General features: G+C 41.4%; 1 protein-coding gene across 7 annotated transcripts in view; it reads left to right on the top strand.

The window, feature by feature from the left end:
* The first annotated feature begins 6,821 nt into the window (after positions 1–6,821).
* LOC140312418 (epidermal growth factor receptor substrate 15-like 1) overlaps positions 6,822–23,576 on the top strand; it is a 110,024-nt gene continuing 93,269 nt past the window's right edge. For 5 of the 7 annotated variants that reach the window (XM_072390253.1, XM_072390249.1, XM_072390252.1 and 2 more), the window contains exons 1-7: positions 6,822–6,886; positions 7,487–7,528; positions 7,606–7,695; positions 10,178–10,225; positions 10,565–10,660; positions 10,840–10,908; positions 16,255–16,380. In XM_072390253.1, coding sequence (XP_072246354.1) covers positions 6,860–6,886; positions 7,487–7,528; positions 7,606–7,695; positions 10,178–10,225; positions 10,565–10,660; positions 10,840–10,908; positions 16,255–16,380 — 498 coding nt within the window. In that variant the 5' untranslated portion in view covers positions 6,822–6,859. The remainder of the gene's footprint in view (positions 6,887–7,486; positions 7,529–7,605; positions 7,696–10,177; positions 10,226–10,564; positions 10,661–10,839; positions 10,909–16,254; positions 16,381–23,576) is intronic. The other 2 variants (XM_072390250.1, XM_072390254.1) reach the window with 2 other exon arrangements.

Below are 23,576 nucleotides of genomic sequence, written 5' to 3'. Positions count from 1 at the left end.
AATTGCAGTGATTGCCTCAAAAGGTTGTGCAACAAAATATTAAGTTATGGGTACCATCATTTTTGTCCAGCCCTATTTCATTAGTTTTTTAAAAAAAAAAAAAAATTATGTTAATCAACATTTCAAAAGTAATGGCTGATTTTGATTATTTCATTTTCAATGAATTTTTATTTATTGTTACTTTTGTAGGTTTCAAGTGCTTTCAGTGAGAATTGTGGTTTTTTTCCTTCTTTAACTGAGGGGTACCAACAATTTTGTCCACGTGTGTAAATGTAAAGCTCCCCTTGATGCCCATCAACTGCCCATTTATAGAAACCTGGGATTATTCTTATTCTCTTCTATCAATGATGAATAATAAGCAGTTCTAGCTTTACGAAGGGCTTTCTTATACGTTATTAAACTATCTTTCCAGACTAATTGAGACTCTTCTAAATTAGAGGAACGCCACTGTTCACTTCAAAGAAAAGTGTTATATAATTCAGTACACCAGTGGAGGGAATTTAGAGAGAAAAAAACAAAACAAAACATAGCGGACCGGACCGGCCCACTTTGGGTCAACTGCCCATCGGGACAATGCAGGTGTAGGTTTTCTAACAAACCTATCGGTTTCCACCGGAGTTTATGGCTGACGCGTGTTGTCCAAAGCGAAACCAAGGAAGAAGTGTGTCCTCCACGATGATTGATTTTACAGGTTTATTCGCCAAAGTACAAAAAATAAAAAGCACAAGTTTTCCACGGACACTGTAACCAATTATATATACACACTTCAAAACACGTCTTCTACGTTTTCTAGCACGATATCAACTAAAGTATCAACACGGTCAGAAAAAACGTGTGCTCCTGTCACTCTCTTGTGGTCCACACAGCCCAGTGCCTAATCACGATGCCTTGAACTGCTACCTTCTTAAAGATACAGGTGCTTACTGTCATCTGCTTCACTGAAATGATGAGAGTTTATGTACAAATGATAAGTAAATAATAATCATGACTTCAATTAACTTATCTTTAAATTCAGTTAAATCATTAAACTGCCATGAAATCCAAATACATTCTCCATAATGAACTAAAATGTACTATGATTTATATCAATCATATGGCACCTACAGCCGGTATGCCAGATGGCCAGTCCACCCCTTGTGATGTTCTACATATCTGCTTAAAAGGTTAACAATTAAGTACAGGTTGAAATAGTACTGTGACACAGTGAAGAATCAGACATGAACACTGTCAGTTTACTGGCTGCTGTGTACACTTTGAAGCTGATCTATAATCAAGATCACATCTTCTGAGTCTTTGTTGTTGGGAGCCTGAACGTTATTGTGTTTTTAACTCACAGCAGATAAAACAGCACCAGGAGCGTTTTGTGCAGATGTTGAATGAGCCACACAGGAGGTGAGGGGGTGGAAGCCCTGGGGTCACAGCACCTGCATCCAGGTCATGCCACAGGAGAAGGCCACCGAGAGGGTCAGTGTCCAACCTGCAGTGCTTTCCCAATAACCACAAAAGCTGCACTAAAAGACGCACTCATTGGCTGTGAGCCACAGTACACAGACCCATCATGTTATATTTATTTTTCTTTTCAGTGTGATGTAGACTGAACCAAAGTATTCTGAGAACAAGCTGATGTAGCAGAAGGAAGCATTAACAGCAAAAAGATCATGTTGGCTTAGTCCCTCAAAATATTAACTGACTTTTCCTGTTCATCCAGTCTTATAGTAACATAGAAAGACAAATATTCAAAGCATAGACAGACTGGAGTGGAACACAGCTGTGGTCTGTCTTGCACTGATCCCTGTGTCTGTTAACCCTAGTTTATAGGCTACGTTGTCAATGTGGACCCCTATGCGGTAGCCTGACGTACACCTCCAAAAAATCCTAACGATGCGTCAAGTTGTCACGGAACGCAAGGGCTGTGATTGGTCCACTCAGAATGTCATTTCTGGCAAAGAAGCTCGACAAATCGGCCCGTTGACATTTGAAAGTATTAAAAGTGCATTTGTTCATCCAGGTCCCTCAGTAGGTGAACCAGTGTTGTAAATTCACCCGTTCCCAGCCTCGACTGGTCGTACAGACCACCCCTGCAAATGTCTTCTCTGTTGCCTGCATTTCAACATTTGCAATATAAGCATTTGTTCTTCAATATTGATGAGCTCCAACTGCAAATACAGCTGCTCCACCTTGGTTGCCATTGGTTACTGTTGTTAACTGTGACCAGAAGAAGAAGCAAAGATTCGGCTGTAACCCCTGAAACTACACAAACATACAGCCACACCTCCCTACCTGGTGAATTGCAGAGCAATGTGTTCCCTCGATGCAGAACTTCAAATGCTCAATGACGGCGTCACGACCTACGCCATGACGTGATGCAGAAGCCTAAACTAGGGAAGATGTTTGTAAGAGCTGTTGTGATTGTGTGTATGTAATGCAAACATGTTGATTGTCTTTCAGTTAAAAGCACTGGATTTCCCTGAAGGCTTAGAATAGAATAGAATAGAATAGAATAGAATAGAAAAATACTAAATTCAAAATTAGTTAAGTAGCTCAAAATTTTTTCTTATTAGAATTTTTTTTTTTACCATGATTGTATATCAAAACAATAACAATAATAATAAATGATAGATAATGTTAAGATGACCGATAGCAGCTGGTTCACAGAGGAGGCAGAGAGTCAGTGCAGACCAACCGGGTTTTTATTCACCAACAGACATTGAAATGACACGAGCCCGTGCATTACCACCCTCTGCAGGGCATGTAGCCCAGGATCATGGCAGCCTAATCCTCCTGATCTTAACTGACTGCCTTTTAAAGCCTCCCACTAATTCATGTCCAGGCTCTACCATCTAAAAACAACAGTCCATTTGTTACAAAGACAAGAAAACACACCAAATCATAGCAAACAAATATCTTAGAAAAAAACATTTGACAATCAAAAAGGTTTTAACACAACTGCATAATATGCTTTGCACTCTAAAATCTTACTAACTTTATCTCAAACATGTTATCCCCCCTACTGCACATGAGGTGCATTCCCACTGTAGGAACCGTTTGCAGTTCCTATAACCTGTCATGTCATGTTCTGAGTTTTGTTTTTGTCATGTCTTCTTTTCAGGTTTTAGGTTTAATTCTTCTCATGTTTTTTCCCTCGTCACATTAGGTTCACTCAAGCCACCTCTCATTGTCATCGACTGACAGACTCCCCAATCCACATTAATCATTTGTATCACCCAGACACGCTAATTGTTTTAAATTATTTACCTCGTAATTAACACTCAGACAAGGTAATTGTTTTTAACCTCCTGTCTATCATCAAGACTGCATCCTGCCCCCCCGGAGGTGTGGTTACACATCCCAAGAACGAAGCCCCCTCCTCAGGTATAAATGCTCTGGGTTCCTTTTGTCTGCATCTTTTTCATACCATTGCCGCTGAATGGTGTGGACTGATCTTATTCCTTCCAACGAAGAATAAAAACTTAGCCGGCCAGCAGAAAAAGTAAGTTTCTCTATTTCATTGCTCAGAGGTATTATAGGAAGGAAGCGATTGAAAACTTCCATAACAACAGCTGCACCCCATCACCAATCACCTCCCCACAGTATTTAGTTTTGTCACGGCCTCAGTACACAGGACACAAATGCAGGGTCAGTTCAGATTCAAAGAGGTTTATTTTCAACACAGCAAGGCAGGTTGAGGATCTCCCAGCAGAACAAAAGAACAGGGCTGTGAAAAACCTAAGCGCTCTCCTCAATAATTAAGGCTGAGGACGAGCGCAGCTATGAAAACAGAAAAGTTATGAACGTTAACAAAATAAACTTTAATGCTCTGCTAATGAGGCGGACTTAAACGAAATACGCACTCTTAAAAAACAGAGGCACTATGAAACTTTAACTGTAATCTTAAACAAACCTTTAACGGTGGTGAACAGGATCTCAAGAACAAAAACACAAAATCGCTCCTAAACGGAGGAACAAAACCAGCTATGAAACTTACTGTTGTAAACTAGTGCTAGAGAATAAATGATTAAACACAAAGGATATGCTCTGCGGGAGGAACACTCACTGCAGGCTCGTGGAATCAAGGGACGTGGAAGACAGAGGAATTAAAAGGCTGGTAATGAAGGTCATAACAGAAACAACATACTGGCACAAGACAAGGGAGACGCAGACTATCTGAACACATGAGGGACCAAGGGGAACAGGTGGAAACACTTTGGAATCAGGGAAGACAATGAGACGCCTGACAAGGGAGGAAGGGCAAGATACCTGAAACGAGAGGAGAAGGTCAGTGCTTTTTCAAAGTAAAACAGGAAATGACGAGACAAGATTTGAAACAGAACGTAAATGGTGACAAATTTCCAGGTTTCCCTGAGTTCAATGCAAAATGCTCACCTCCCTTCATGCATCAAGTTCACGTTTTTTCAGGTTTGGTCAGGTCAGGTTTTTGCTGTGCACAGACACACTTTTTGTTCTTGCCTCTGTTTAAATAAATCAAGTTTTTCTTTTTGAAATTCTGCATCTGGGTCCTCCCTCCACACCACGTTCTGACATAACCTTTTCAGGAATAGAAACGTTTTTTCGCACATTTGGACATACAGGAACTGAGGACCACGGCCCTCAGTTACTGGAACCATTTTAGCTCCTTCTCTGAGGTGTTTTCTGGGTTCCACAGGAACATGACGTAGGTGTTTGGTGGCTGTAGCTCCGCCCCTTGTCTGAAATGTTTCCTCATACGACACGGACACAACCGGCGCCTGTTTAATAAGTTAAACTTGGACGTCGTCTCCTTTGTCTGCGGCGCTCTGTTCTCCTTCTTTCCTCCATGAAACGAAGAAGTATCGCCTGCTGCTGGATTCTTCGTCTCCTGACTCTCGCTGTGCGCTCTTCCAGCCTCCATCTTAGACGCCTGATGTGATCGTCCATGATTAATATCACCGTCATGCAGACCATGAACACGGTGGCCTCCTCGCTCTCCATGGTAGCTTCTCGGTGGTGTTGTTTTCTTCTCTCCTTACTTTTCCCGGGTTTTGTTTTGTTGTTGAGTGGCGCTAAAGTAACACGTCTGTCGCCATGATGATTAAAGCCCCTGACCGTTTGGTCAAATCTATCTGCTGTAGGCAAGGAGTAACGAGTGACAACAGTGAAACAGTCCCATGCTTTACTCACTAGTTCTGAACATTACATGTGCACCTCCTTTGCAGAAAAAGGGGATGGACTCACCCAGAGGCAGCACTTGGATGGGGTTTGAATCATCATCAGGTCTTTCTCTGCACTTGCTTTGTTATGTCACAAATGAAACATTTTGAGCTTTGTGAGCTACACGTTTGACTGATGAATCAAATCTCGTTTTTCTTGCAGACAATCTCTTTGTCCCGTCTCACCACATCGTCTATGCATCTTGCGACTGAGAGAGGTTGAGTCCTTTTAAGCCTTATGGTGAAAGACCTGAACATGTTACATGCATAATTCACTGTAGGGTATCTCAGGATTGGTAATGATGATTACATGTTGATACACAATTCTTTTTCTCAAAGGGAATTAGAACAAATGCTAAAGTGAGAACAGGGAATCAGTTTCAGGATGTGCTTTGCATTTTCTGTGTTTGAAATGGAACTGACTGACTGTTTTGAATTATCATGTAAAAAGGAGATTACAGACTGAGGGGAGATGGTAGCCTACTTTATTGTGACTGTTACTGCGGTTGAGTTGTGAGGACTTGTCTGTTGCATGAGATTATCATTTGGAGCATGGCAGTTTCTGAGAGAAAGGAGAGACTGTCCATGTGTCTTTCAGTCATCCCTTCTGTCCTGTTTGGGTTGATTTAAGAATGACTAACAACCTCAAATAAACGCATTTAGTTGTGAAAACATTTTATTCAACCAATGTGTAAACTAAACAGCTTTTACAAAATGAGTGAGATTAGCTGAGTGATTTTCCTTCACACATTCTTCAGCTTTAAGTGATTTGAGTCGTCAGCTAGGCCGTCTGGGTTTTTCTAGTTCCAACAATATATAGCTAGCTAAAACCAGTGGTGTAAAAAGATATTTTTACAAGGTTTGTAAAGCGCATCATGCAGAAGCAGAAGACAGACGGATCACGTCAGGAGCTTTTCTGCCACAGAGTTGATTCTCAAGTCAAGCGCGTGCTCAATGAAGAATGCAAAATAAAAGTTCAAAAAAGCTGTCAGGTGTCCAGTTCAGGAAAAGAAGGAAATAAGAAGAAAAGGACAAAAGATAAAGGTATGCACTATGCCAGTGTCATGTCAGTGTCTCTGAGTATTATGCATACAATGAAACAGATAGCAACAGCCTAATGTGAATTAGTGTGTTTATTAGCCTCTTGCTAATAATAGCTACAAGTAGCAACATTAGCTATGTTATGCTACTACATTAATACATTAATGTAATTGTTAAGCCATAATAAAGGCAGTGTGTGGTCAAAAACTATTGGCTTTATTCCATTAGTTCCACTATGAGCTAACTGTTTACATTAAAACTTTAAAACTATTGAAATTTTAAATGTAATCGATAAAAAGAGTGCCCCTGTTTCTACCTTGCTCTCAGAATTGGTCTGACCCTTCCTGTAAGTGTAGCTGAGGCAAAAAGGAGTTTTTCGAAGCTGAAGCTAATTAAAACTTAGCTGCGGTACCATGTCATGAGAACCTCTGACTGGCCTTAACATCATCAGCATCCCAGGGCCCACATCAAGCCAGGACCGCCACTGAGTTACTGCCCCACTTCCACGCGCCTGCGCCGGACACGAGGACTGGTACCGTTGGACTGACGAGCTCACTGTAACGCCGCGTGATGTCCACCAAGGGGCGTGTATCCTGGAGAGGGTGGAGCGCGTTCCCGCAGCAACAGGGAAGATGGCAGCCATCGCATCTCTCACCCAGGTAAAGAGACAGCATTTATCTCTATCCACCTCCGTGAGAGGCGACGATCAACACCGGTGTGATCCGGCATGGTTCGCTGATGAGGTTCTTGCTGAGCTGAACTCGAACCCTCACAGGAGCTCCCTGTGAGGGACAGGTGGTCCTTCGAGGCCTGTTACAGTACCGTTCGCTGGCGGTTAGCATCAGCTGGTTGTAGTTAGTAGTGTAGCTGCTGCCTCCCGTCATATCAAACAACGAAGCTGCTAATTTAACAGAAAAACCCGCGACGAGTGGTGGACAGCACACTGAGGCGGAGGCGGGTTGGTGGAGGACGGCGGTACCTCAGAAGCTAGCAGTACTCAGTTAGCCTAGCATTGTGCTCTGTACCGTGAGGATGGAGAGGAGGAGGAGGAGGTTGGATGCGATGAATGATGGTGATGAGAGCGTGCGCTCAGCGGTGATAGTGCAGTTCCAGTCATCGTGGTGGCTGCTGTAGTTAACGGTGAAGTTGACTTTGTGAGGAGAGCTCTTTGTGTTCTCTGACTTCAGCTGTTAGGAACGCATGCTGCCACTGCTTTCTGAACATCATAAATACACATCACATTTCTGTCTCTGCCGCAGTTGTCAAGCGGAAACCCCGTTTATGAGAACTTCTACAGACAGGTAAGGTGATGGACGGCTCCATGTTTGTGTCACAGCTCAGGGGGAAGTGGAGTGTGAGACTGTGTGTTTGCTTCCAGGTGGATCCCGGGAGCACAGGGAGAGTGGGACCAACGGAAGCTGCCCTGTTTTTGAAGAAGTCTGGACTGCCTGACATCACACTTGGAAAGGTGGGAAGTGGAAAGATGTTAGTGGTTCCAACTGTACTTATGCCCAGAGGAAACAGTTGGGATGTCTTTGCAGACTGCATATAAGCAGGAATGCTACTCAGAGGATTGTGTTGAAATCATCAGAGCAATCATAAGACTTGAGTCTTTTTTTATGAAATACTTAAAAAGACAATATGATCTGATCAGTGTTGTTACCACCAACTCTGCTGTTCCCCTCAGCCATGACTATGAGACCATGTCAGTAATGATGTTCTGTAACAGGAGTGCATTTATTCAGCTTGTCCTCTGAATGTGTTTGACACCATCAGTGGTGCTGTGAGAAATTGTTGTAATCCATATTATGACAACAGCATACCTCCAGGCTCTGTAAGGCCTATTTAACCAAGAAGGAGCCTGGCATCACATGACATGACCTTGAGTCACCTGACTTAAAGCAATCTCACATGGTTTTGGATGAGTTGGATTTCAGAGGGAATCTTCTCACATGTCATGCTTTTAGGTATTGCTCAAAATGGTAAAATCTCTAATTCTCAGTATTGATATCAATCAAATCCAAATTCCATTCCTATCCCTACTGAGCACTGGAGCTGGGAGTCACTAAGATTCTAGTGCTTATTCCTCCTGTACTTTCAAGCTGCAGTAGGTGAAGATCTTGGAAAGCAGAAGAAGCTTCCGTCTCCTGCCCCCCCCCCCCTACTCTCCACTACTTAATATTGGGAGTGGAACTAAATAAAATAAAAAATATATATATCCTAAAGGGAAATTATAAGGATGCAGTTAATGTTCTGATATTTCTTTTATTTAAATGAAAAGATATGTCCCCGTGCACATGCTCATGCCTGCGTGCACGTCCACATTGTTAGAACACAGCGCTGGAGGCTGACCTGTCCAGGAGAAGCTCACGGCAGCTCAGAATCCAGAATCAGTCCAGTGGTTCCCTCCATCATTTAAAGGATGTGTTAATGTTGACATGCATTTTATCCCTGCCTGTTAATTTGTTGTCAGACTCTCTTTTTAAAAAAACAATTCCGTCTGTCTTTTTTACAATGTGAGAGGTTGTTGCCGATGTTGGGATTGGGACTTTCCATATAGGTAATCCCATCATTATGCCTGGCTCCTTCAACTGGAAACACCTGCACACATACTGGCCTGCATAGAGCAACCAATATTAGTGCCTCTGGCTGATAAGATATGTGATTGGGCAAACACACTGATTTTTGTGTGACAGAGGTTCCAGGTTCAACTCCCGGCTGGTTCTGTCTGTGTGGAGTCTGCATGTTCTCCCCGTGTATGTGTGGCTTCTCCGGCTTCCTCCCACCGTTTAAAAACATGCTGTCAGGTTAACTCAGTGTTTCTCAATTCCGGTCCTCATGACCCACTGCCCTGCATGTTTTCAATGTTTCCCTCCTCCACCACACCTGATTCAAATGAATGGCTCCTTATCAGGCCACTGCAGAGCTTGATGATGAGCTGATCATTTGAATCAGGTGTGGTGGAGGAGGGAAACATTGAAAACATGCAGGACAGTGGGTCATGAGGACCGGAATTGAGAAACACTGGGTTAACTGGTGACTGTCCTCAGGAGTGAGTGTGAGTGTGTGTGGTTGTTTGTCCCGTGTGTCTCTGTGTGGCCCTGAGATGGACTGGCGACATGTCCAGGGTGTACCTCGACTCTCACCCAATGACCGCTGAGATAGACTCCAGCCTACCGACGGATTAAGTGGGTATAGAAAATGGATGGATGGATAGAGAGAGACAGTGTGTACCGGTAGCCCCTCTGATCGCTGAATGATAGTTGAGATGGAATCTCTTATTATATGGGGCTAATTATCTGACCCCTGTCTGATCTGCCAACAGAAGCGCTCTCCTGCTGATATCTGATCTAACAGATTAGAACATTCATCAGTCTGGGCCTATATATCAGAGAATGTTCAGTCATTAAAATTTCACTTTGATTTCATAGATTGCTGATTTGATTTCCACCTTATTATGGGCCAGTGTCAGAGCTAAATCATCAGGTTCAAAGTTTCAGAGCTTTATGTGCAGATGTCATGACATAAACGAAAGGGAAGTGTTCATTTACTAATTTGTCCAACTACCAATTTTATGGCAGCAGTCCTCTGTTGCCTGAACTGCAGCAGCTGTGTTCCTCATTTGTACAACTTGCTCTTTTTATTAATGAAGAGTCAGCTGATCGTCATCTTTTGGAACAAATACCAGATGGTGTGTAAAACGCCCATTTTATCAGTGTGCACAGAGCCTGAAGTGGAAAGTCTTTGTTAAGAAAGAAACACCTGTTGCTTCTGAGAGGAGATTTACGTTTGGTAAAGCAGTGAACACGAGGAAAACTACTCGTACTGACCGTAGAACACCCCTCTGAGCTCAACTCTACCGTGCTTGTTGAGCTTGGATGGAGAGACTGCAGTGAGCAGCCGTGGTTGTTCAATATTTCTTTAAAGTATGTTTGTGTTTGATGCTTCAGATCTGGGATTTGGCTGATCCCGATGGCAAAGGCTACCTCGACAAACAGGTAAGGAAAGGTCATTTGTGGATAAACAAGTCTATGTTTTTACACATGCATACATTTTTTTCATGTTAATCTGCAACTAGAAAACAAAGAAAAGGCAAGTTGTCACAGTGCCCCAACTTTAGCTTGCACTGTGTTTAGCTGAATGAAACAAAAAGTTTAAGCAGCAAACAATAACTTGTAAAGGCAGAGGTTGAGATTGTATGAATATGTTTCTGAATTGTGTCTTTGGAGTTTTTCTTGCTTGTATGTCGTTGTAATGAAAATGTCCAGTGTCTTCAGAGTGCTTCATCATTGATTGTGATCTCAGGGGTAACGAGGACTGTGTTTTCTCTTCTTCAGGGGTTTTATGTTGCTCTGCGACTGGTGGCCTGTGCTCAGAGCGGTCAGGAAGTCAGTCTGTCCAGCCTCAACCTCACAGTCCCCCATCCCAAGTTTGTGAGTGTAAAATCATCAAGAAAAACTGTTAAAACTAGCTACACCATACTTTTACTCATCTTTTATTGAGTTGAATATAATTTGACATTACATCACTATGTCATGAAAGCTTGTAGTAAAATTCAACCAATGGATGGTGTGACAGGGCTATGAAACCCATGTTATTTGTTTGATTTCAGAAGGACACCAGCAGTCCATCTCTGAGTAACACAACTTCTGCTTCTGCTGAATCCCATTGGGCTGTCAGGGTGTGTTCAAACACACACAGACACACACAGACACACACACACACACACAACCACAGAACACAATAAAGCTCTTATTCTAGATGTAATGAAGTTTTAGATAAGAGAAATATTGCAAAAAGTCCCAGTGATATACACTTTTCTCACAGATACAACCCCAATCTCAAAAAAAGGAAGTACAATATTTTAATATATCCAGAGGAAATATAATTCAGAATGTTCTAGAATGCCCCGCACCACAGTGGCAGTAAATTGCTGTAGCTCCGATTGTATTGAGTGTGTTTTGTAACTGTTGAGCTTTCTATTGAACTGTTTTTTTTTTTCAGCAAATGATTGACTTTTGAGAGATTTTTCTGCACTGGTTATAAACAGGAGCAGCTGATTCAGTTTTCCAAATGCCAACTAAAGCCCAAAAAAAAAGACTACACATCCCAGCTGACTTGATGAGAAAACCATTTCAGGATGTCAGGCATGAGCAAAACGGAGAAACAGATGGAGGAAGTTTAAACCCAGTGTCCTCTCCTTCCTGATAGGGAATGCCAGATCGCTGGCAAGTAAAGTTGACAAGCTTGGAGCGCTCAGGAGGATATTGAAAGTATATTGAGAAAAGTATTATGTGTTGGAGGAGCACAAAATTCCCAATGTCTGTCTACTCGGCCTGAAGACGACATGAACCAAAAGAGACATTTGGAGCAGTGGCAGAAGCAAAGGTGGAGGTATCACAGTACTCGTTAACAACAAATGGTGTTGTCCTGGACATGTCACTGTGAAGGCGAGGGCCTGTACCCAAGACATTGGTCTATTAGCTGTGAGTTTACGCCCATAACAGTATTTGTGACATAATCTCAGTAATTGACTATCTACAAATACAACATCCCAACACACTCATGACAATTTCAACCAAGTCTCCCCATCTCTATTACACTTCCAACTTTCTCTTTGTCATCTACTTCACCAGAGAAAGCAAAAAGTTGGATTTATTCTATGCACATTTAAAAGATGCATGCAGTTCCTCTGCCTGTCCTCCAGTAGAATTTCAAAAAAAGAAACTCTGAAGGGGTGCTTTCAGTGTGTAACTGATTATATTACATTCTGGGTGGAATGTGTTATTCCCACAAGGACGCTGTCACCTTAAAAAGTAAAGTCAGTAACACTTCTCATCTTGATGCAATACAGTGTTCTGCTGGAAAAAAACCTGCATCTTGGGGCTCAGATGGGTTACACTTTGACACCTACAAACACATTTCTGCAGACCAATCACCCCCGCAGCCATACAGCATGGGACCACAGAGGGGCAGCACTGAGCCTTGCAAAAGCAAATTATGAAGGGCTAAAAAGCATTTCAAAAAGCCTGAGGTGTTCCCTCTGACATCTTAAAACTCTTCAGATACCAATCTGATGGGATCTGATAGCATCTGCGGGAAGCAAACCCAACACATGAAGACCCTCCCCACAATCTATAGGGCCCATAGGATCCTTTGCTGAGGTCCTGAAGCAAGCCACTTGAGGACACTTTCAGATGTTCTTTGATCACACCTTGACTTGTCAGAGCTCTTTTGGCAGGATGAGGAGAGCACACTCTATAATAGGCTCACTCAAATTTGAATATTAATGAATTTGATTGTATTGGATTATATCGGATTACAATTAATGGGATTATAGTTATCCTGACTTTGACTATCTTTGAAGTACCTTGAATTGACATTTGTTGTGATTGGGTGCTATTTAAAAAAAAAAAAACTGATTTGAGGCTCTTCCCCAAAAACACCAATAGCCTTAAAAAGTCGCTGAAAATGAAGAGGGAAGCCTTCAGTGTGTGAGGTGGGTTTTTTTTTTTGAGGAGTTTTCAAAAACAGTTCAGAAGGAAGATAATAGAGAGCACGGAGGTGTACGAACACAAAAGCTTGAAAGCAAGCTCCAAAAGAACAATGTGAGAGATGTGTGGGCGGGGATGAAAAAGATCATAGTCTTCAAGGTGAAAGAGGATCAGACTGATGGAAGCCTGGACAGAGCCAATGAGATGAACATGTAATTCAGTAGGTTCAGCTCAGATAAACACTCAGCATGCTCCTTTACTTCATTCAGCAACTCAGACCTTACACAGCATGCTCCTCACCAGCATGCTGGAGCACCTTAAATGGAATAATGCTGCAGGTCCATATGGTGTCAGCCCTAGGGTCCTGAAGAGCTGTGTGGAAGAGCTATGTGGGATCCTGTAGAACCTCTTCAGCCTTAAGCCTGAATTAGGAAAAGGGTCCATTACTGTAAAAGACAACCTGGCTTGTTCTAATACCTTAAACTCTCATCCATCTGCCCTTAGTGATTATAGGTCAATTGATCGAATATCCCTTATCAGAAAAGTACTGATGAGACCACTATTGGCTCACCTCAGTAATCAAGTGAAAACCTTTTAGGACCCACTACAGTTTGCTTATCGTTCTAAGGTTTGTGTTGAAGATGCAATCATCTACCAGCTTCAGTAAGCCCACACTCATCTAGACAAAGCAGGGAGCACTGTGAGGGTCATGTCCTTTGGTTTCTTCAGTGCTTTTAGTACTATTTAGCCTGCACTGTAATGTAAGAGGCTACAGAAAATACAGGTAAATCCCTCAACAACCATCTGGATTATTGACTACTTGACAAATGGATCATAGTTTGTAAGACTGAAGGGTTGTGTGTCTGAGAAGTTGGTCAGCAGCACAGGAGCACTACAGGGGACTTTACTCTCACGGTTTTCTTCACTGTCAGACTTCCAGTACATCTCAGAGTCAACTCTAAAGTTAAAGAACATCCAAAACATTGCATTGAAACAATGGATTGTGTTAAGCAGAGGCTTCTTCAGGTCTGCTGCAACACCAAATGTTACAGGAAGCCATGTTGCTGTAATAGATGCAGTATGTGGTTTAGCATTGTCTTGCTGAACACTGAACAAAGCGTTCCGTGAGACTTCATCTGGAGGAGAGCACGTGTTACTCTAAAACTTGTATACTTTTCATCACTCATAGCAAGTTTCCAGGAGGGTTGTAACATTACTTAAAATTTCAAACTTAATACCAGTACCAAGGAAAATATTCAATACTCAATATCATAGTCGGTACTGCATAGGAAAAAAATGAAAAATTGCAGCATGGGTTCTCCCAACTAAAATTAGAAGCTAAAAGGAGCTTCTAAATAAAATGTAATTCATAATTTATGATCATCATGATATTATCTTTTCTTTTATCTCATCTTTTACAGTTTGCCAGTTACCAAACTTTTGTTTTAATCCAAAGCAAAAAAAAGAATAAATAAAAATCACAAAGTAGTAGTTAATAATAAAAATAGTACTAATTTTTTTTTTTTAAACAGCCAAAAAAAAACCTAAATGTTATTCCAATTTTTGAAATAAAAGAGCAGTTTGTTATTTATGTAGGTTAAGCTGTATGTTAAAAAATGTATCAGTATTGATGTTAAGATGGAATTGAATTGAATAAATAGTATTCTGTGGAGCTTCATGTTGACTGAAATTGATTGGTTGAAACATTTGTCAGAAATTTGTCATTTTCAGGGGCAGAGTCACTTTAAATCATTTTCTGCTGCTTATCTGGGTCCGGGTGAAGGGGGCAATAGGCTAAATGGAGATCCCCAGACCTCCCTCTCCTGAGCACCTCCTCAAGCTCTTCTGGGGGGACACAGAGTCGTTCCCAAGCCACCTGGAAGATGTAGTCTCTCCAGTGGGTCATAGATCTGCCGCAATGCCTCCTTGTGGTAGGACATGTGTGAAACACCTCACCAGGTAGGCATCCAAAAGGCATTCTTACCAGATCCAGAATCCCCTCAACTAGCTCCTCTCAATGCGGAGGCGGGGGGCTTAAGGGGGCCTCAATCTGTCTGTCAATATTCAGCTCCTTTCTATCCCCACTCATGACCAAGACCTCGAGGTACTTAAGCTCCTACACTTCAGGCAGTGAGTCAACCTCAACCTTGAGTGGGCAATCCACCTTTTCTGACTGAGGACCGTGACTTAGATGTGCTAATTCTCATCCCAGCTACTTCACACTTGGCTACTGATTGCCCCAATGTCGGTTAGAGGTCTTCGCTCTATGAAGCCAACAGGACCACATCATCTGAAAAAAAGCGAGGTTTCAACTTTAAGCCAACTGAACAGGAAACTCTCTGACCACCAAAAATGCGTCCTGCTTGCATTGCGAACCAAGTTCTCACTCCGATTGTATAGGGAATGAAAATACATGCAATATACGAATATACATACCATATTTTCCAGAGTATAAGTCACATTTGTTTTCATAGTTTGACTGGTTCCAAATTCCAAATTATATATATTTTAACATGTTCTTAAATGTAAAATTCATACTGACTGACATGAACCAAGGAGTAAACATTGCCATCTACACCCGCGAGAGGAAACTCTAGGCTTGTGACAACTGTATGCTAACAAAGAAAGCTAATCGCGGGCTGAAAGCAAGATGGCCAGAGCTGGAGGAACGAGTCCACAGGTGCTTATGGTACTTATGGACACCGCTATGCTCGGACATGGTGTTTGCTATGGATAAACCGTGACAAGCAAGTCCAAAAACAATACACCAATCAGGTTCAGATCGGGCAGGCTGTTCCTCCCAATTACACCCTTTCAGGTTTCATTGTCGTTGACCATGTGAGCATTGAAGTCCCCATTGAAGTCCCCCAGTAAGACGTTGTCTTACTTTCTAGCACCAAACCCAGAGACTTCAAGAAGACTGGTTACTCTGAACTGTCATTCGGCGCATAAGCAAAAAATACTTTTTACCACTTGTCCACTTGGGAATACGCCAACATTTGAGGGCACAAATTGAGAAAGTACACTATACTATGAGTAATGCTATATTATACTGTTGAGTCAGCAAACTAGTTATCCCTGCAAATATTTGGCCAAAGCGATTGTGGTACATGAAACACAGCATTTCGCTTTCATATCTTTATGATATGGCTTTTGTTCGTGTCTCCAGATGCTCTGAATCTTTTGATATCATGTTCTGTAGATGATGGAATATGCAAAGACTTCACAATTTTACATTTAGGAACATTATTCTGAAATTGCTCCACACAGTGTCCAATTTTTTTGGAATTGGGGTTGTACTTCAAAGAGACCTGAAAATATCATACTTTGAGATCTATATATATATATATATATATATATATATCAGCTGTTTCAAACGTCCAAATTTAGGTTTTTGAAATGTACCTCAGAAATGAGAGTTGTATTTTTCAGTTTAAGAAATGATTGTGATTAGGAATGATCAGAAGCCAGGCCTCAATCGAATGTTTGTGTCTATGTTGCGTCATTAAACTCAAGTGTTTTTCCATTTGCAGCCTGAGGAGAAGAATAAATTTGATGGCATTTTTGAAAGTCTTTCTCCAGTCAATGGCCTGTTATCAGGAGAGAAGGTCAAACCTGTCCTCATCAACTCCAAGCTGCCTTTGGATGTGCTCGGAAAGGTATTCAGTATAATTTTGCTTGCTGTAAGGCCTCGTCCACATGGAAACAGGTTATTTTATAAAGTGAATTTTTCCATGTGCAACGTCTACACAAAAATTTTTTAGTCCTGAAAAAGATATTGTGAAAAATCTTTTCAGATATTTAAAACGGTTGGTGTCACTGATGTTATGCTGACAGGGTACTCAGAGTTTTTGCCTCGTCACATTACACAGTTGAATTAAGCTACAGTTACTGTGCGACTCTACCATTTAAATGGACCACTACTGTTGTCCCGGTTCACATGCACAATAGTGGAATCAAGTTATTGCCTGAAGTATGTCCAGCATTTCTACGATGTGGACAGTTTTGGAAAACATTTCAGACATTCTGCTCCTTCTAACTTCCTCTATTGGAGATCATGTTACATGTCAGTAAAGCGGAATTCACTGCATAGATGTTGTTTTTAAGTTACTTGAATGGTGATTTTGTTAGATGAGGCTGCAGTTAATATCAGGATTTTATAACAGCAGAGCAGCAGTCTGGCAATGATTTAACCCCTTAAAGGGGAAGTTAGTTTTTTTTAAACCTGGACCTGGTATAAAATGTGGTCATCTACTCACCGATAACAGTTTGATAAAAGTCGGTGTCCACTGGAAGATATTTAGATTACTATATAATGAGAGAGAATGGGGCATAAATATGGCATTATTTGTCTTTATTGAAAACATATCAAGTAAGATTTTGGATAGTTTATCTGCAAACTTCTTAAAGAACTCTTTCGGGTACCCATCGGGGCCGGGTGTCTTTCCTTTTTGCAACGCCATTATTGCATTGATGATTTCAGTATGTTTTAATGGCAATTCAGTCCTATGCATTGTGCTTATTAAAGGGGTCTGGAGATTGTGAAAAAAAAGTGTTCCATGTCAGTACTGTCATGCGTTGTTTCTGACTTATATATAATTGAGTAGAACGAGGTAAATGTTTCATTAATTTCTTGAGTTGATAGTTAATTCTCCATTACTGTTCTTTATTTGTGGGATTTGTTGAGCAACTGAGCGGGCTTTAAGCTGCTGTGCTAAGAGACAGCCCGCTTTATCGCTGTGTTTATAGATGTATCCTCGTGATTTTAACAGTAGTTCTTCCGTCTTCTTGGTTGATAACAAATTGTACTGCATTTGTAGATCCAGTTTCTTTTCATATAGTTCAGAGGAGGAAGAGAGAATATAGACCATCCACCGCATTCATTAATTTCAGAAGTTCCTTTTGTTTAGTTCTATTTTTCTTTTTTTTTTTGCAGAGTACTAGATAATCTCTCCCCGATCATCACTTTTGGGTTTCCCAAAGAAGGCAAGGGGAAATACCATCTTTTTTGTTGAATCCTATAAAGTCAGATTTTTTTTGGGATATTAGCTGACAAAATGCCCCATCAACCAGTAAATTTCGATCCAATTTTCAAGATCGGAGTTCCATTTTATAAAGAGGACATGCAATATCTAGTGATATAGGGCCGTGATCAGATACAGCTATAGTTGAATATTCAACCTTTGTGACAAAGGGAAGGAGATACCTTCAATGAAAAAAATATTCTGTCCATGAAAGCTGACAGTAGCCTAGCCAGTTTACAAAAGATTTGTGGGATCAGAATTAGAACAATCCAGTACAGGGTTAATTACACAGTTTAGATCTCCTCTGAAAATTAATAGTGAATTCAAGTCCAGGATTGATGAAAAAAACTTTTCCTATGATCATCCCAGCTTGGGGTGTAAATATTAATCAAGATGACAGGTCTACGGAAGAGGAGACCATAACAAATTGACTTTGCGTATCAGAAATAATTGTCGTTGGACTGAATTGAATTTGTTTATGTATCAAAATGGTGGTTTCACATGCTCTGGAGTTAAAAGTGGAGTGGAACATATGACCGACCCAGCCTTTTTTAGTCTGACTTGATCTTTAACCAGAAGGTGGGTTTCCTGAAGAAAAGCTGTATCACATTTTGAATACTTTAGATGGCTGAATATTGTGGCTCTTTTTAAAGGCCTGTTTAAGCCTTTTACATTCCAACTAATAAATCTCACAGCAACCTTCCCTGTATTGTCACTGCCCTCCATTTACACATGGCTTGTAATAGAGTGCACATCTTCACCAGCTTCCTCTCTGAGGACGACAAGAGAAAACAAGGGTTGGAAAAACGTGTTCCTTCCCTTAACCCTATCCCAAATCATTGACAAAAATAGAACTAGAACTAGGCCTATACTTATCCCTCCGAGGTAAGCTGCAGGCTAAACATTTTCCACAAAACTTCTGGAAAAATGGTTCCTTGTAGGATGTCATGATACCAGACATTTAGTAGTCGATACCAATACCAGTGAAATTCCACAATTCGATACCACGGTAAAAAAAAACAACTAAACAATAAATTCCATATACCTCAACATACTCATTAAAAACATTTGAACATTACAAAAAACAACAGTGACACTGGCATGTAGGCTTCCAGTAATAGATAAAAAGAATATACTATTAACATTACAAAAATAGAACAGTGGCATGTAGGCTTCCAGTAATAAATAAAAAGAATACACTATTAACATTTGAATTGGGATCAGGCAATATCAGAACTATGATAGTACCTATCGTGCATGTGCACTGTAGCTTTAGCTTACTGGCGCACAGGTGATCTGTGCACGTCTTTTGTCTTTGCAATGTCAATGTCGAGTCAAGGCGGAGCGGTCGCATCAGCTGCCATCTTCCGTCTTCCTTTGGCATTTAACGGCACACTAGAACACTTGTAGATGTATATGGTGCCCACGTTATGTCCGGGGGAATTTCATCCTCGGTACCAACGATGCCTACGGTACTGTAGGCAGTAAAGTAGGACCCAGACGCAGAACTTCAAAACTTAACAAAAGTTTATTCCAAAAATCTAAATCGCAGCAAAGCTGGAAAAAACTAGAAAATGCACAAGAAAACTAAGGAAACTAAACTATGCAAAAAAAATGGGAAGAATCAACGAGAGAACAACAAGGAGTATATGGTGAGCATGACAGTGAGGATCTGACAAAGAATCAGAGGAAACCAGGAGATTAAATGCCGTGGAGGGTGTGATTACAGAGCAAAGACACCTGAGGATAATTAACACTGGAGACGGGTGTGGGACTGGAGACTAACAGGGAACTGAGGGAAACAGGAAATGACAAAGAAACTCATGGAAACTAAACAGATTAGAAACAAGAATACAAAACTAAACTAGAAAAACACAAACACACTCACAGATCCTGACAACTTGGATAAGCGAGAAAAAATAATTAGATACAGAAAAAAAATACAACAGGCAAAGCAAGTTTATTTGTATAGCACAATTCAACAACAAGGTGATTCAAAGTGCTTCACAGAGACATTAAAACAGAAGAAATAAAAAGCATGATTTAAAATTTAAACAAAAGAAAGAAATAAGAACAATAGATAAAAGCAGAAAAATTATATATATGAAAGATAAAATCAGGAGTTAAAACACGATTCCGTTTTGAAACTCAAGCTTATTCAAATGCAGCTGAAAATAGATGTGTCTTCAACCTGGACTTAAATACACTGAGTGTTTCAGTTGATCTGAGGCTTTCTGAGAGTTTGTTCCAGACATGTGGAGCATAGAAGCTGAATGCAGCTTCTCCATGTCTGGTTCTGACTCTGGGAACTGATAAAAAACCGGATCCAGATGACCTGAGGGATCTGGAAGGTTCATAGTGGGTCAGGAGGTCACTGATGTATTTTGGAGCTTTATAGACCAGCATCAGAACTTTAAAGTCTATCCTCTGATGGACAGGCAGCCAGTGTAAAGACTTCAGAGCTGGACTGATGTGCTCCACTTTTTTGGTCTTAGTGAGGACTCGAGCAGCTGAGTTCTGGATGAGCTGCAGTTGTCTAACTGACTTTTTAGGCAGACCTGTAAAGATGCTGTTACAATAATCAAGCCTACTAAAGATGAATGCATGGACTAGTTTTTCCAGGTCCTGCTGAGACATCAGATCTTTTAACCTTGATATATTCTTAAGGTGATAGTAGGCTGACTTTGTTATTGCCTTAATTTGTTTGTCCAAATTTAGGTCTGAGTCCATCACTACACCCAGATTTCTGGCCTGGTTGGTCGTTTTTAGATTTATAGATTGAAGCTCTGTGGTGACTTTCAATCGTTTATCTTTGGCTCCAAAGACAATTACCTCAGTTTTGTTTTTGTTTAGCTGGAGGAAGTTGTGGCACATCCAGTCATTAATCTCCTCAATGCATTTTCCAAGGGCCTGTACAGGCCCTCGGTCTCCTGGTGACATTCTTTATATACATCTGTGTGTCATCTGCATAGCTATGGTAGTTGATTTTGTTGTTTTTTATAATCTGTGCCAGTGGGAGCATGTAGATGTTAAACAGAAGAGGTCCCAGGATGGAACCTTGGGGAACTCCACATGTGATTCTTGTCTGCTCAGATGTAAAGTATGTTTTAAACCAGTTTAGTACAGTTCCGGAAAGACCCACCCAGTTCTCCAGCCGTTTGAGTAATATATTGTGGTCAACTGTATCAAAGGCAGCACTGAGATCCAGTAAAACTAAGACTGACATTTTTCCACCGTCTGTATTCAGACATACGTCATTAAACACTTTGGTCAGAGCAGTCTCAGTGCTGTGGTGCTGTCTAAAACCTGACTGGAAGGTATCATAGCAGTTATTTTGTGTTTAAAAAGTAACTAAGCTGTTGAAAAAACGCTTTTTCAATGATCTTACTTAAAAATGGGAGATTTGAGATGGGCCTGTAGTTGTTCATTTGCGTCTTGTCAAGATTGTCCTTTTTCAGCAGAGGTTTAATTACAGCTGTTTTTAGTGGCTCTGGAAACACACCTGATGTTAAGGACAAGTTCACAATCAGTAACAGGTCTGACTCCAAAGTCTTTGAGACCCCTTTCAAAAAACCTGTTGGTGGGATGTCTAGACAGCAAGAGGAGGACTTCAGGTGACGTAAGATGTCCTCCAGGTCTTTACTGTTAATGGGTTGAAATAGTGTCATGGTGCTTAAACCGATTTTCGGTGGACACGGTACATATGCTGAACCTGCTGCTGATGTACCAACTGCTTGTCTAATATTTTGGACTTTGTCTATGAAGAATTTGGCAAAGTCATTGCAGGCCATGGTGGAATGGAGTTCATTTGCCACTGACACCGGAGGGTTTGTTAGCCTGTCAACTGTAGCAAATAAGGCCCGAGCATTATGACTGTTTTTGGTGATGATGTCAGTAGGAAGTAGGATTTCCTTGCATTCCTCAGTTGTAAATTATAAGAGTGAAGTTTCTCTTTATAGATGTCATAATGAACCTGGAGATTTGTTTTTCTCCATCTGTGCTCAGCTTTCCGACACTTCCCATTTTTCACAAGTGTGGAATTTCGCCATGGAGACTTCTTCCTTCCAGAGATAACCTTCACCTTAATGGGAGCAATAGTATCCATAACATTTAAGATTTTAGTATTGAAGCTACTGACAAGCTCACTGACTGAACCTCGGACAGGGCAGGTGTTAAAGAGAAGACCTGGTTAAAGGTCTCACTACTGTTTTCAGTTATACACCGTTTTGAGATCACTGCTGTTGAGACATTTGTGTGCACTGGAATCATACTCTCAAAGAAAACAGAGGAATGGTCAGACAGGCCCACATCAGACACAGTAATCTTTGAAATGCTCAGACCCTTAGAGATCACTAAGTCTAGAGTGTGACCCCTATTGTGCGTGGGCTCTGTTACATGCTGAGTCAGCCCAAAGTGTTACTCAGGTCTTTAGTCCCTCTGTCCTGAGGGTTGTCCATATGGATGTTAAAATCACTAACAATAATTATACAGTCAAAATCAGATCATAGACAGCAGTTCACTGAGGAAAAATCTGCACAGTATTTACAGTATTTAGGGGACCTGCAAACATTCAGAAACAGGACTCAGCTGTATAGCCGTATATTCAAAGGACTGAAAACTTCCAGGAGATAACTGCTTACATTGAAATGATTCATTGAATAAGACTGCGACCCCTCCTCCTCTCCTGCTCACTCTTGCCTCGCTGGCCTCGCTGATAAAACTGAGCTGTAGCTCAGGAGGAAGAGCAGTCGCCCACCAATCAGAATGTCAGTGGTTCGACTCTGACTTCCCCGGGCTACATGTCAAAGCGTCCTTGGGGCAAGACACTGAACCCCACGTTGCCTCCCAGTGTATCATTGGGGTATGAGTGTGTGTATGAATGAATAGAAAAGCACGTAGTTAAGTATCTTAAGACGTGCTGTATGAGTGGGGTGAATGCAGCATGTAGTGCTTTGAGTGGTCAGTCAGACTAGAAAAGCGCTATACAAATACAGTCCATTTACCATTTAACCAGGAGGGGTCGACTCAATGAGAACAGCAGCGCTGTTATTTTGGTTTCAGTTAAAAACATAAAATCCAGGGTGTGCTCAGTGATAAAATCATTAATTAAGAATGTTTTCCCAGCTAAAGACCTAACATTTAATAAAGCCAACTTAAGTGTTTTAGAGGTATTATTTGGTGGCAGCGTGGAGGGACAGGAGGGGGTGGGGCTGGGCTCCGTCACTTCGGCTGCTCTAGTAGGGGCGGGGCTCGGCGGGGAACCTTTGGCCGCTTTGGTGGGGGGTTTATGGGGGATAAAAAGGGATTGGGGGGGGGGGTAGATCTAAGCCCAGCATTGACCCGCTCCATCATCTCCTCAGTGAATTTCAGGTGAGGGGAGGAGGGGAAAGGGATGGTGAGGAGCGATGACCTTGGGGGGCTGGGGAAGGTCCTGGTCCTGGTCATTAGTGCTGTTGAGAGGGTTGGGGGCAAATAAGGACCCCTCTTCTTGCCTCTGCTGTCTCTCCTTTCCGAAGCTCTTCTCGGGTGGGGGCAGATGGAGTTCCTCCTCAAGGTTTCTGCTGGGATTTGTTTGTTCCTCTCTATGAGATAACTCCTTGTTTATCTCAGCCTTGGCCCCGAGCACAGATGGATGACGTAGGAAATAAAACATGTTGGAGGTGAACAGTTTCACCCCTGACTTGTTAAAATTAAATCCATTTGCCTTAAAAAGATGCCTGCGTTCCCAAAAAATGTTAAAATTATTAATAAAATGCACTGAGTGGTCAGCACATGCCAATAAAAGCCATTTATTCAGTGCCAGCAACCTGCTGAATCTTTCCTCTCCTCCT

This window comes from Leuresthes tenuis, unplaced genomic scaffold (assembly GCF_036924035.1).
Source record: "Leuresthes tenuis unplaced genomic scaffold, fLeuTen1.0.hap1 SCAF_7, whole genome shotgun sequence".
NCBI classification, from domain to species: domain Eukaryota; kingdom Metazoa; phylum Chordata; class Actinopteri; order Atheriniformes; family Atherinopsidae; genus Leuresthes; species Leuresthes tenuis.
The sequence above is the reverse complement of the archived record's forward strand: the minus strand, read 5'-3'. Positions and strand labels throughout refer to the sequence as shown.